The sequence below is a fragment of the Panthera pardus genome, unplaced genomic scaffold, assembly GCF_024362965.1.
Source record: "Panthera pardus isolate Hobbes unplaced genomic scaffold, ASM2436296v1 HiC_scaffold_12, whole genome shotgun sequence".
NCBI lineage: Eukaryota > Metazoa > Chordata > Mammalia > Carnivora > Felidae > Panthera > Panthera pardus.
The window spans coordinates 92025531-92039785 of record NW_026526677.1 but is presented as its reverse complement, the minus strand read 5'-3'; the positions used below and the strand labels follow the sequence as shown (position 1 = coordinate 92039785).

General features: G+C 43.7%; 2 protein-coding genes across 6 annotated transcripts in view; one reads left to right on the top strand and one right to left on the bottom strand.

Annotated features, from left to right (window-relative positions):
• Positions 1-401: 401 nt before the first annotated feature.
• On the bottom strand, positions 402-10030 carry RPUSD4 (RNA pseudouridine synthase D4). Of its 2 annotated transcripts, none has more exons than XM_019421347.2 (7): positions 9803-10030; positions 9276-9441; positions 7046-7247; positions 2957-3050; positions 2737-2881; positions 1479-1576; positions 402-960 (listed from the first exon to the last, which is right to left on the bottom strand). In XM_019421347.2, exons 1-7 carry the CDS (start codon positions 9989-9991, stop codon positions 721-723), a joined length of 1134 nt encoding a protein of 377 aa, XP_019276892.2. In that variant the 5' UTR covers positions 9992-10030; the 3' UTR covers positions 402-720. The 2 variants fall into 2 exon arrangements, with proteins under 2 accessions (XP_019276892.2, XP_053756258.1); XM_053900283.1 differs by lacking the exon at positions 9803-10030 and adding an exon at positions 9589-9727.
• A 55-nt stretch (positions 10031-10085) lies between these two features.
• The window catches only part of FAM118B (family with sequence similarity 118 member B), a 48302-nt gene continuing 44132 nt past the window's right edge, over positions 10086-14255 (top strand). For all 4 annotated transcript variants that reach the window (XR_002072996.2, XR_002072994.2, XM_019421356.2 and 1 more), the window contains exon 1: positions 10086-10184. The gene's annotated coding sequence lies outside the window, so the exon portion shown is untranslated. The remainder of the gene's footprint in view (positions 10185-14255) is intronic.

The window sequence follows — 14255 nt, the reverse complement described above, 5'->3', positions numbered from 1 at the left end:
GCCCCCAAACCCCTCAATGCTGTTCAAGGGTCAAGTGTATCGGGTTTCTTGGAAAAAATTAGAAAATCTGTTTCCACATTGCAACACCCAGCTGGAGCTAACACTTGCCCTCTCTGGATGGTGCGTGTGCTCCCCACCGGGGCCTCACACCTCGCCTGCCATTTACATCTGCTTTTCTTGCTTATCCAACACCCCTTCGCAGGCTCCAGTCACTCCTGCAGCAAGGCTCCTGGGCTCCAGCAGCAGAGCGCCCTGCATTCTAGGACACAGGCCTACAAAATGCAAGACTAAGCAAATGGAGCAGAAAGGTTCTGCTCCATTTGTCCATGAGGACAGTAACTCACTGCTTCTGAATCTATCAGTTAGAGAACCATTATATGCTCTTTCCAAACACAGGAACCTTCCCGATAGATCAAGAACTTTATTGTTGGACATAACCAGTGTCTGAGCACAGATTCCGTGCCGTAGTTCTCCTTTTCCGATCACTGACCCAATCGGCCCGGTCCTGGGCTCTCTTCTATCTTGGCAGGGAGACTTCCCGCAAGCTCTTCCAGAGAATGGCCAGAGCATTGGTAAATATTCAGTGTCCGGTAAAAGCCCAGAAGCAGCTGGGTTTCTTCCACTTATAGCACCTGACCCTTCTGGAGTCTGTCTCCGACGAGAAGCTAGCAGAGTCCACTAAACAGTGAAGAATTCAGGGGCCAAACTGCCCAAGGGTCTTCACTGTGCTCTCAGACGTCCAGCTTCATCGTCCCCACTTTGATCCTGACTTGGCATCCGTAAGTCCAGACGTCTCAGGGAGCACAGAAAGTAGCGAGGAGGCTTGCAGACCAAGTTGAGTTCCTCCTTCCTGGACCCCAGGGCTGGCAGGACCAGCTGGCGGGCATACAGGTGAAGGGGGATGTGGCGGGCCTTCGCCTGTTTCAGCCCCAGCTTCTTCAGGGTACCGACAGACAGCTTCTGTACAAAGACAAAAGAGCTTCTTGAGAGCCAGGCCAATGGCTCATCCTTGAGCAGCACGCAGGGCCAGAGGCCTTCCACCTAAAGGAACCAACACTAACTCCCCTGGAAGACACAGTGGTGGACAGCCCGTCAGGGACATTGCCAGGAAGGTTCAGAATCCAGGTAAGAGAAAAACCACACCAGAGAAGCTCGTATCAGCCAACGCTCTGGTCTTCCTAGAGAACAGGCTGTAACATCGAGAGATAAAAAAGCTCTTCAGCAATAGCGTGAAAGGCTGCTCAGAGCCTTCAGAAAGTCTGCTCCCCCTGCCCCCGACCTCCTAACAAAATCTGAGACTAAGGAATAAAGCACAAAGGTTTTGCTAACAGATGGTACAGCTCCATAAGAACAGTGGCTGTTTCTCTATAAGCTCGGGAACTTACACAGCCTTGTGGTGACTCACTTCAGGGCTTAACAAGGGGAAAGCATTAAGTTCTCCCCCTTATCTGTTGCACCTTGGGTCAAACCAGTATCACCTGGGGGGCCAGCTTATTCCAGTCTGAGTACTTGTGATCACCAAGGATTGGGCAATCCAATCCAAAAGACAGGTGAACTCGAAGCTGATGTTTTATGCCTTTAAAAAAAAAAGAGAGAGAAAACTTGAGGAGCGACAGAAACCATACCACCACTTCCAACCATGTTAAATCAAAGCACAGTAAAACCGGCAAAACCACACCTACAATGAAGTATAAAGAACAACAACAAACTGTAAGCTACCAGGGAGCAAACATTATACATACCGTTGAGCCTCTAAATTCCCCTCTCCACCCTCCACGGTTCCCCTTCCACCACATATAACCTGGGCTTTTTTTTTTTTTTTTTAGCTTTATTACATAATGCTAAATAGTATTGCTTTCCACATTTTCTCACTGTAGCAAAATATACAGAACAAAAAATGTATCAGTTTAGCCATTTTTAAGTGTGCGGTTCTGTGGCACTGAGCACATTCACTGGTTGTGCAGCCATCACCGCCATCCCTCTCCAGAACTTCTTCCTCCTCCCACACTGAAACTCTGAACCAATTAAACAACAGCTCCCCATTCCTGCCCCCGTTCCCCCAGCCCCTGGTAACCACTATTCTACTTGGTCTTTGAATCTGAGTACTCTAGGGATCTCATACATGGCACCATACAATATTTGTCCTCCCGTGTTTGGCATCTTTCACTTAGCACAAAGTTCATCTATGCTGTAACACGTGTCAGAATTTCCTTCCTCGTCAAGGCTGGATAATATTGCATCGTATGTATAGACCAGATTTGGTTTATCCATTCACCTTGTCCATGGACATCTGGGTTGACTTCACCTTGTGGCTACTGCAAACAATGCTGCTATGAACACTGGTGTGCATGTATCTTCTCGAATACCTGCTTTCAATTCTTTTGGGTTTATACCCATGAGAATTGCCGAATGGTAATTCTATGCTTAATTTTTTGAGAAACCATTTTTGCAAATTTTTAAATAAATGTAACCGAACTAATTATATCCCTCTGCTACCTAGTGTTTTTTCTTTCTTTCTTTCCTTTTTTTTTAAACAACAATCATCCCCATTGGAGCTCCCAGCCTCAGATTAGCACCAGAAGCACACTCTTAAACATGCCAGCTACAATCCCAGCCCTCCCACAATACCAGCTGTTCAGAAGAAGGGCAGAGTCCAGCACAAGGCCCCGGACAGAGCTGAGCGGCCCTGGGGTTTCGCTGTCCCACCGATCCCACTGCACAACAGTGGCCCCTCACCGGTAATTGGCTGGAGCTCTAAGAGGGCGGAGGACAGAGTGCTGCTTAGCACCTGGTATTGAGTCACAGCTACATGCGCATTGCGGCTCGTTCGTGCTCTCACCATCTTCCCATTGTCCATGCGGTAGCCTGGGGACAGCGTCATCTGAAACCAAAAAAATCAAGATATGTCGCAAAGGAAGAGCAGAAAACCCATCCCTCTGGGCCACAGCTCACCCACCTTGTAGTGCTGCTGCGGGCCTTGCACCTCCTTCTCAACGATGGGGATATCCACAACTCCCGCTGAGGGCACCGGGACACGCACAGCGATGGCCCTGGGAGTGACACACAGACCCTCACTTAAGCCACAAGGTGAGGGGGAAACTCCTCGGATTTGGCTAGAGGCATTAGCACTGGACCTTCTGTGGTCAGTTCTTAAGACGGGACCATCCCAAATGACCTCTCGTCATAGCACTTAGCCTGAGAGCTTGATACAAACACATCCGTTTTTCTACCAAAGTAATATTACATATATACTAATTACTAATATCTACTAATTACAGAATATTTGGGAGAAAACAATAGAAAATTTATCATAGTAGCATGCTCTTTCATTCTAGCCTTTAAAAATGAATATTTATCGTTTAAAACAAAACTGGGGTAATATGGTTTTGTATCCTGGTTTTTCTTATTATCTTTAAGTTTATTTATTTATTTTGAGAGACAGAAAGAAAGAAAGAAAGAAAGAAAAAAGAAAGAAAGAGTAGGGGAGGGGCAGACAGAGAGAATCCCAAGCAGAGTCTGCACTGTCAGCACAGTGCAAACTCACAAACTGTAAGATCACGTACGACCTGATCTGAAATCAAGAATCGGATGCTTAACCTACTGAGCCGCCCAGGCTCCCCAGGTATCCCAGTTGTTTGGGGTTTTTTTTGTTGTTGTTTGTTTACCATTTACAGCTTATTTATTTGTTTTTAAAGAGAGAGAGAATGGGGGAGGGTAGAGAGAGAGGGAAAGAGAGAATCCCGAGCAGGCTCCACACTGTCAGTGCAGAGCCCAATGCGGGGCTTGAACTCACAAACCATGAGATCATGACCTGAGCCGAAATCAAGAGTCAGCCACTCAACCGAGTGAGCCACCCAGAGCCCCCATGTATCTTGGTTTTTAAAAGATGGCTAAGTTCTGGCTGCACGTGAAGCGGATGAACAAGTAAACGAATTCACAGATCTGCTCCTGCCGGATTTGCCAGATACACAAAACCGGGGGAACTGTGCTCCGTGCTCAAGGTCACAGAAGCAACTACCACCACGAGATAACCATTCCAGATCACGTTTGTTGGAGGTCTCCTTTCATTACGGGTAGAAGACTCTCTAATCTGTCCCTTTGCTTACGCATCTTTCAGGTAAATCACAAAGGAATCCTCCTGGGCACTTGGTGGCCTATCACTGACTGCCCCTCATACATTTCACACCCTGGACTCCTCACGTTGGGTTGGTAGCAGTTTGGGCTGTTCTCTGACATAGTTTATCACACTTAGACTGAGTTTTAACTGCTAGCTCACTCTTCCTAAGGACCTAACATTACTAATGTTCGCTCACTCCACATTCAGTGAATGTAAAGAGGCATTGATTTAGGTAGGTACTAGTTCTGTATAGAAGAGCAAGACAAAAATCCCTGCTTTCAAGGAATTCGAAATTTAGTTAGAAGATTCAAACAAGTAACTGTAACAAGTCACTATCAGTTAAGTCAGCAAATACTAATTGGTTGCCTACTATGTTCTAATTCTAACTCCTACTTCCTGCACTTGGTATTTAATATTTAAAGTCAGCATTAACTGTGTTCCAGTCAACTTTCCAGCATTATCTGTCACCATTCCCCACTCCAGACTAGACCGCATGTTCTACCCTTTTGTGCCTACCATTCGTACAATCTATAACACGTTTCTCCATCTTGTCTTTCAAATCCTATTCATTCATCAAGACACAATTAACTGATTTCAATTCCTCCATGAAGCCCGACCCTCAGAATGGTTAGTGATTCTAAACTCTCATAAACAATTTTCATAAATAGCATAACACTTTTTGATAGATTTAACATCTGGATTACTTATATGCATGAGAATAGCCTCAATTTTCTGCCTTTCAGCTTTTACTATGAGTTACATACTGGGTCAAAACGCTTTACATGCATTGTCTCACTTAATTCTCTCCTCAACTCTATTATTCTCATTTTTCATATACAGACAAAGCTTAGAGAAGTTTCATAACCTGCCTAAGGACTCCCGCTGTTAAATGGCACAGCTGACAGGTGAACACAGATCTTGCTGAGCTCTGAGCTACTCTGCTAAACTTCCTCCATTATCTATAATCTCTTCGTACAGCAGTTCTTACGTTTGATTCCTCATCAGAGTCACTTGTGGAGCTTCTGTGGGTGGGCCTCAGCAGAGATTTTTTGAAGGCTCCCAACACTACAAAGTAGCTGCGAAATCTGTAACACCAAAAGAACTAATATCCAAAAGATAAAAAGAATACCCATGAATCAAATAGAAAATAATAAACAATCCAACAGAAACTGGGCAAAAGAAATAAACAGTTTGTTCACAGAAAAGGAAACTCAATAAACATGAGAAGCCAATACACATGCAGGCATAAGATTGCTGGTACACGGGAAACAGAAAACTTTTTTTTTTTAACTCATCAGAGTGGCAAACCTTTGAAAAATGAGTCGGTCAGCTATAAGGGGAGGTGGGTACTCACTACTCTATTGGGAGGAAAACCTGGCCCACCTAAGAGTAGTAACATTCGAATATTAAATGTTTCGACCTAGCAATTCCATCTTTAGGAATCTGTCTTAAAAATATACTCACATATTCTTTGCAATTGGCTCAGAAAAATGGGAAGTTAACCAAACATCCATTAATAAGGAAATTATGATATAGCCATACAACAGAATACTATAGAGCTCAGAATGTACACACAGGGGTATCTGGGTGGCTCAGTCGGTTAAGCTTCAAACTCTTGATCTCGGCTCAGGTCACGATCTCATGGATCGTGGGTGTGAGCCCCCATCATGCTCCCTGCTGATAGCTCAGAGTCTGCTTCGGATCCTCCCTCCCTCCCTCTCTCTGCCCCTCCCCTGCTTGTGCACTCTCTCTCAAAATAAATTTAAAATAACTTTTAAAAAAATACAAATGAACTAAAAGCACACACAAAATGCTCTCCCAGATATATTTCCCAAGTGAAAAAAAGCAGGATCCAAAGCAGTGCAAAATATATTGCCATATAATAATTCATTTATACATGCCCGGTATGACTCTGGAAGTTTACACAAGATAGTAGAATACTGGTTGCCTCTGGAAGAAAATTCAGCAGATGGGGGACAGGAGTAGGTTATAGTTTTGTTCATGTATCTTTCCTCTATTAAAAAAAATGGAGGTGTGGCTCCTGGGTGGCTCAGTCAGCTAAGTGTCTGAGTTCAGCTCAGGCCATGATCTTGCGGTTGGTGAGTTCAAGCCCCACATCAGGCTCTGTGCTGACAGCTCAAAGCCTGGAGCCGGCTTCAGATCCTGTGTCCCCCTCTCTCTCTCTGCCCTTCCCCCCACTTGTGCACACATGCTCTCTCTCTCTTGCTCTCTCTCTCTCTCCCTTTCTCTCTCCAAAATAATAAGTGAATAAACTTTAAAAAAAAAAAATGGAGGTAAACTTAAATGTACTAACATGGAAAGATCTCCAAGACAGTTAAGTGAGAAAAGTAAAGTGCAGAGATGCCTGGGTGGCTCAGTTGGTTAAGCGTCCAACTTCAGCTCAGGTCATGATCTCATGATTCGTGAGAACACTGCCCGTGCTCTGTTCTTTCTCTTTCTCAAAGATAAATAAACATTAAAAAAAATAATAAAAGTACAGTGGACACTGTACAATGTAATACACACACACAATCACACTGTATATACTAGACATGTACGTAAACGCATCGAGGGAGGACCAGGGGAATAAAAACCAAACTATCCCAAGGGAAGGGACTAGAATGACAGAGTGGGTGGATTCTCCAGGAGTTTTTTTTTGCTTGATCTTTGATTATTTCACCACAGGAACGAAATCATGTGTTACTTGTGTAATTATCAGTAATTTTTATGTACAACCGTAATTAGGAACCACTATTCTATCAGACTCCAATAGGCTAAGCACTTAGTCTGTTTCCTACACTCCTCATATGCCCACAGGTCCTAGCACAGTGCCTTCTCCTAACAGGAGGTCCTTCCGTACGAATGGACAAAGAGATAAAAGGATGCCCTCATTGATACCAACTCTACCACCAGTGATGGGCTTCATACCAGTACTTCTTTACCACCTGACGGGTTCTAAACAACTCTTGAACTTGATGTGCCATTTCCTTCTCCCATGCCAACACCATTACACCTGTGGTTTCCTTGTCCAGCCGGTGGCACAGATGCAATGGCTCTGCCTTGTGGCCACGAAGCATTTTTGCCAGGATAGGCAATACATCGCTGATGCAGAGCTGGACCCCAGGGCCACCTAAGAAGGGGAGAATCAGAGGTTTTAGGGGCCAGTAAAAGATCCCACCAAAGAACTCTGCTTGGGAAAAGAGTCAGTGCTTTCTAGAGCCTTATTACTGAAATGTGGGCCAGGAACTAGCAACATCAGGATGCCCAGGGAGCTTGCTGGGAAGGAATCTCAGGCCTCCAACTCAGACTATTAAATCAAAATCTGCATTTTAACAAGATGTCCACGTGACTCACACTCGTATTAAACTTTGAGAAGCAATGTCCCAGAGCATGTGGCTTTCTCCTCAGACATATATATACTTATTAACCTACTTGAATACTCGCAATAAAATCAGCAATCAAAATGAGGAAGTCGGGTATTTCACTATATAAACAAAGGCTTGAGACTCTGCCAAGTAAACTCAAGTGATACATACAAGACTGTGAAGCTCTTCTGGGGTATTACAGGCATCACATCTTCCCGTAAAGAAGATGGGACTTTACGTGAGACATTTCTCGGAACTATTCTATGCCTAAGTAGCCGTTGAGCTTGAACAGATTATTTAGTCTTTCTAAGGTGCAGTTTTCTCATCTATAAAATGCAAATATCTGTATAATAATTATCTAATGGGGAATGAGAAGGATCAAGAGTGAAAAAGAAAACACACAAAACACATGGCAATGTCTGACTTAATTCGTTCTGTATGCTTTTATCTACACCTCCCCAAAAAGCATTCTTCTAGTTCAACTATGCTTTTTCCTCCAGCACATCCCTTTCCCAAGTGCATTTTTTTCCTATCACTCTCCATTGGTCACACTCCAACTGTCTCAGACAACTACATTCAACAGTTATTCAAAAACATTTCATTGTCCATCGAGTTCTAGGCATCTTGGGGTTTTGTTAGGCATACTCTGACACACACACACCTCATATGGTTTTTAATTCCTTTTTAATATATTATGAATGCATAATTTATTATGTATTTTTTGGCACCTGAATTTTATAACAACATGAGTATCTTCTATATTTTGTAATTTCTACGACATCTTTAAAGAAAGTTATCTTCTACACAGGTTTATATATGTCTTTGTGGGTGCGTGGGTCCTGAGTATGTTTTTAGTAGTGGAGGCCCGTCTACAGAGCAGTTTAATTTCTGCTTTGGCTGGAGCTCCATTATCTTATCGGTTTTCATACTGGTTTCTGTGATTGGAGTTTCTGCATGTTTAGGTGATCCCTATTTGATCCTTGCCATGCATAGTAAAAGATCTGATTTGTCTAAGGCTATTCTGTCTCCACTCAGGGCTTGAGGTAGGTGACTGATTTATGCTGCAGTTTTGGGCTCCTGGATTGAGATTTTCTGATCTTTGTTCAATGCAGATAGAATGCTTTTCTTGATCTGGACTTAAATGATGAAATTATTGTCTGGATCATGTGACAAAATTGTGCATTAAATCAACCTGGTTAAAAAAAAGACAACTGAAGCAAATTCAGAGCCACTATATTGAAATACTCCTACTTACAGAGGTAATAAACTATCAGAATACATTACCCATAAGAGATTTACAGGCTGAAAATACAAACAGTATTTATGAAAATTAGTGAAAGTGGGAAAATTGTTAACAAAGACTAAAATATAGTGGTGTCACTATCGAAAGGGGAAGTGAAGGGAACCTTAATATATTAAGTCCCGTTTTTTTCTTATGTCATTTCTTTTTTCTCAGTTTTGATGGAAAACAACATGAAGACAAGAACCACACAGCCTTAGTATCTCTCTATAAAAATCCCTGTGGAGGTCTACACACAGCACATTCCATATATCACTGCTGACTGCCAAATGTTTGGAATGCAGGGACTGACCTATATATCCCAGTATCCTCAGTAGTGCCTCAAACAGAACTATATATATATATATGTAGTGTCTTACAGAGTGCTCCCCCAAAGCTTAATTATTTTGAATGCAAGGCTTCAAGAAGCCCCACAAGTAATGTGTCCGAATTGTCCATAGGTGTAGCGAAAACAGAACCAGCAGCACCCCTCTCCTTCCCACGTGGTCCTTACCATGCACGGGGAGACCGTAGGGTTTATTGATGACCACGAGATCCTTGTCTTGGTGCACAATCCCTCGGCTCAGTGCCTTGGCAAGCACGTTGGGGTGGACTCGCTGCAGCTGCTGTGTGAACCGCACGAGTTCCTGCACTCTCCGCTGAACAGGGTTTGTGGGCACCTACGGGGAGAGAAGGAGCGACAGGAAAAGCCTGGTGAAGATCTTCAATAAGCCTGGGTGAGAATCTAGGTTGGGAATGACTATCTCTGCATTGGACTCGCGCCTTCCCCGAATAATTTGAGAGCAGCGGTGCGCGTCTGTCTTAACTTGTCCCATCGCAGTGCTCAGGAGCGAGGCCGGCAGAAGCCAAAGACACACCCCGCAGGAAGACACGGACCTCTTCCCTTTCCCTTTCTCCCCATTCTCCCACATGTCCTCCACATTTGCTTAACAGCTGTCAGAGGACCCTCCTACCTCACTCCCAGCCCAGGAATCCAATTAACGCACTGCCTCTTGGGAGTTGTGGTCCTTTCGAACTCACCGGTTGCGTCTTCGTCTTTTGTTCCTGTTTCTGGGATCGGAGTTTCTCCGCTAACTTCTGGGCATTCAGAGTCCCAGACGCAGCAGCGGAGGAACAAAATGGCTGGCAGGCGAGAATGAAACGACTCCCTAAACACTGCCCGGAACCCCTCACCCAAAGGCCCAGAGCATTACAGCTGGGCGCCGCCATCTTGTCAAAAAGGGAGGGGCGAGCCAAGACCACGTGCGAAAGAGGAGCTTGGGGGAGGAGGGGATGGACGGGCTCTCGGGATCACGTGAGCATGAGGCGGGCTCTCGGCCGAGTCACGTGGGGCGGTGCGCGCAGAGTGCGGCTGCGCCGGCCGGTAGCTGCAGCTGGAGCGGTGGCGTTTGGAGGAGACTCGGTGAGTGTGTTGGGAAGCCAGGCTCGGGCTGGGAAATGCCGGTTCATCAACGCTTTAACGTTTTCACGACTCTGGGGTTTCTGTTCTCGGAGAGCATTGCACTGGGAACCGTTTCTCCCTTTGCGAGAAGATCCCACTCACAAACACCTCCCCGCCCCCGCGCCCCGTGGAAGCGATGCCCCATAAACGCTCGCCCCAGAGCCTTCTTGGGCGCTTACCTCGTCCCTCTTGGCAACCACATCCCTGGTGTCCGGCGAGTCCCCTGAGGGACGCGTCGTGTCACCTCTCATTTCCTTGCCGTTCGACCTTCGGAGATGCCCGGATCTCTGTAGCCTCTCCACCCCTCACCTCCTCTTTGTTTCAGGTTGTAACTTGTCCTTCTCTCCCGGGGATGATGGGGAGCCCCGCCGTTACCCAGGGGCCCCAGCCCGTATTTCCTCCTTAGGGAATACCTTGAGTTTCTTATGTTACTCTTCAAGAATTCATTTTTTGTTTGTTTGTTTTGGAGTCTCCTCTCCCCCTATGCTCTCCCTGCTCCTTCCAAAGACTGAAAATACAGTACAGAGCACGCACCTTCCTTTCCCTTTGCTGCTTCCTTCATTTTTTTTTTTCCCCCTCCCTACTTTGCAACCGCCCTAGACCCTCTCTCCCTCTCTTAACAAGGTGCGGTGTTGGGACTCTCATGCCCAAACTGTAAGCGACTCCCTGTGACTTCACCCCGGGGGTGGCCGAAAAGATGGACATCTGGTTGGGGGTGATAATGGGAAAAGTATCTCGGGACATACCTGCCATTTGTTAAGAAGCCTAGTGGCGAGTTCCGAAGAGCTGTTTGGAAAACCAATGGATCTGTACCGACACTAGAGGACACAGTTTTTAAGACTGCTTAGAATGAAGGTTCCCTGAGGAGTTGGTATAGGTAGTGGAATTAGGTTTGCGATTACGCCCCTTCGAAAGGGACGGGCAGAAGGGAGCCATATTGGGCGTGCAATAAAGTTGAACAAGTAAGTGGAGCTAACCTATGGAAAACTTTAAGTTGAAGAAGAGTTTGAACTAGATGTGATAAGTATTGAGTGTTTGAAGCTTCTTGAGCAGTAGAGAGACTCCTTGAAGTTGGAATTCTAGAAATGAATCTGGCAGTTGAATGCAGGACAGATTAAAGAGAGGAAGGCTTTGATAGCAGGGAAATCAGCTGGGATACTTCAGTCTAGACGATCAGTAAAGAGGTTATGCTTCATCCGGTGGTCTTTTCCCCTACACGGTACTGTTCTTTGAGTTTGAATTGCTTTTGAATACAGGTCAGGATGTATCATTGGCAACTGCTGTTGAAGCCTGAGTCCCTTGAGGATTGCTCACGTTTTCTTTGTGAAACCCACATCTGGCACAGAGTAAACTCACAAATATTCATTCTTTAGATGGCTGCATGCATCACAGACATGTGTTAGATGTGCCTGAACATTCGAATTGTCTTCTTTCTGTCAGTTTTTGACCTGAAGAATGGAAGTGTGGGAGTAAATGTATGAAGAATGGGAAGGAAGGCTTGTGTATGTTTCTGTAATAAGACAGGTGATCACGATATGAATTTGAAGAATCCTGAGGGAGGTTGGAAAACAACTTTCCTTCTTTTTTTTTTTTCTTCTTCACATTTACAGGTAAGACATAGATCTATAGAAGGTGAGAATTACTATCTTTTACTGATATGTTCCAGATGCAGGTTCAAATTTTATTAATTTCAGTTAGGGACATGAAGCCTCCTTTTCCAAGGACTCTGAAATATGGATGTCAGGATTTAAATTCAGATCCTTGTGTTAATTATGAACTTGTTTTAAGTATAGTATTTTTATAATTTTGTGTAAGGGCTGTTTCTGCCTTAACCTCTGCTTGGCATTCAAGAAATGACACCTGTTCTTGCAGAATTGGCATTCTGTAGCACGAAACAAATGAAGAACCAACTCAGATGTCAATGCTGGTGACAACAGAGCTTGTGTTCTTGGGTTTCAGGGTAACCCAAGGTACAAACTGTAATACCGAAGAATAAAAAAACTGGTCACTTTTTTTCTGAAGAAGGAACTTTCAGGTTTTTCTTTTTGTAACTGTAAGATATTTGAAGAGTTCAAAGGTTTTGTTTGTTTGCTTGTTTTCACAGTACAACTTTAGCCAATATGGGTACAGAAGTTAGATCTTAATGCTTCTCCTAGGAGTCTAGGCATTTGGTCATTTAAAGTAGAGCCGCTCTCTGCATATACAAGAACTTATGCAAATATATTTTCTGTCTTTTGTTTTTGTAATGCTATATTGTATCTTAATGCTATATTGCCTCCTTTCTGTACAGACAGGAAGCAAGTCTGTACTGTTTTCTCAGTACAAGGAAGCAAATTCTACTAGAGGGGTGTGGTGGTATCTTCATTCTTAGAGAGTACAAACATGACTTTTTTGCATAGATTTTGGTATATGTCATAATGTGTTCCCCCAAAGTAACCATTTAAAGAAGCACTTGAGGGGCACCTGGGTGGTTCAGTCAGTTAAGTGTCTGACTTCCGCTCAGGTCATATTTCACTGTTTGTAAGTTCAAGCCCCGTATCAAGCTCTGTGCTGACAGCTCAGAGCCTGGAGCCTGCTTCTGATTCTGTGTCTCCCTCTCTGCCCCTCCCCCTGCTTGCATGCTCTCCCGCTCTTTCTCTCAAAGATAAATAAACATTTGAAATTTTTAAAAAAATATAAAGAAGCACTTGATAATTCATTTTTGAGGGTATTTCCTGCTGTGCAAGAACATGGTCACCTTTTTATTTCACAAATATAAACAAAGAGTGACTAACTAATAAAGGAACTTGTGTTTAAATATCACAAAGTGAAGATTGATTAGTGGCATGAAGGTAGATTCTGGCTCCTTAAATAGTGATTTGCTAGTTGCAGATTAACCAGCAATTCAGTTCCCTCAAGAGCAGGAAGTATGTGGATATCATTTTATGGTTTTAGATTCAAGGAAGCAATTAGCAGGAGCTCCCTGGAGGTGTCCAGGAAAGAGAAGTTGTTGGCAGCTGGGAGATCTGGGTACTAGTCCCAGCTCAGCTCCTGTGAACCAAGTCATTTGGGCTCTAAGCTTCGATTCGTTGAAGATTTTCCATTGACCCTTAAGTACTTTCTTAACAAACAATTTATTTCAGACTTGTCTTGCATACATTTAGCATAAGCACAGAGAATCAGGATTCTGCTCTTGTTGCCAGAGCCACTGAGCTAACATTTATATTTGGGGGTCACCCACCTCTTTGAGTGGTGCTGGAATATACCTTAAGATTTCCTAAGTGGGGCATAAGAGAGAGTACAGATAGAGAAAGAAAAAAAAAAAAAAATATATATATATATATATATATATATATATATATATATATATATATATATATATTAGAAAACAGTGGTTTTCTAAAACGTTGTGTTATAACCTGTACTCTGGATGTTAGTTCTTTTTTCCATATCCGCAATTTAAAGAGATTCCGTTATCCTCCTACCCCTCGTTGTACTTTTATTCGGCTCTTGAATGATGCTCAAGACAGGTCTGGCTTAAACTAGTCTTCCCAGACTTTTCCATATCATGGTATGTGTGGAAATAATTGTTTCATGGAGGAAAACTGGAGGTGACCCACAGAGGACAACTGGCCTGGATGCTGAGGCTGACCCCACCTGACTCCACCATAGGCTGAGGGGATCCCTAGCCTGTAGCCTGTTTGACCATTAGGAAGGTCAGCATTACAAAATCAAGGGCTTGGACCCAAACTCTATTGGGAGGAATTGTATTATCAGTTATGTTTGTTAAGTCCGCTTCTAATTTATTTCTCTCTTATGTGCCTTTATGCTCTTAGCTAGTTTATATCTAAGGATCATACTTATCCTTACAAAGTGGCCCTTCTAAAAGTCTGTAAAAAGTAGTTAATTGATGAAGAGATGGGGAATGCTTTTGTCACAATGTTTTGACCTAATTAGATTATGGGCAGTTTTGCTCTGCCTCTTTAGAAGATAGAGAATTTCCTTAAAAAGTGTATTTTATGGTTTCCATTATAAAAGTAATACAAAAAATGT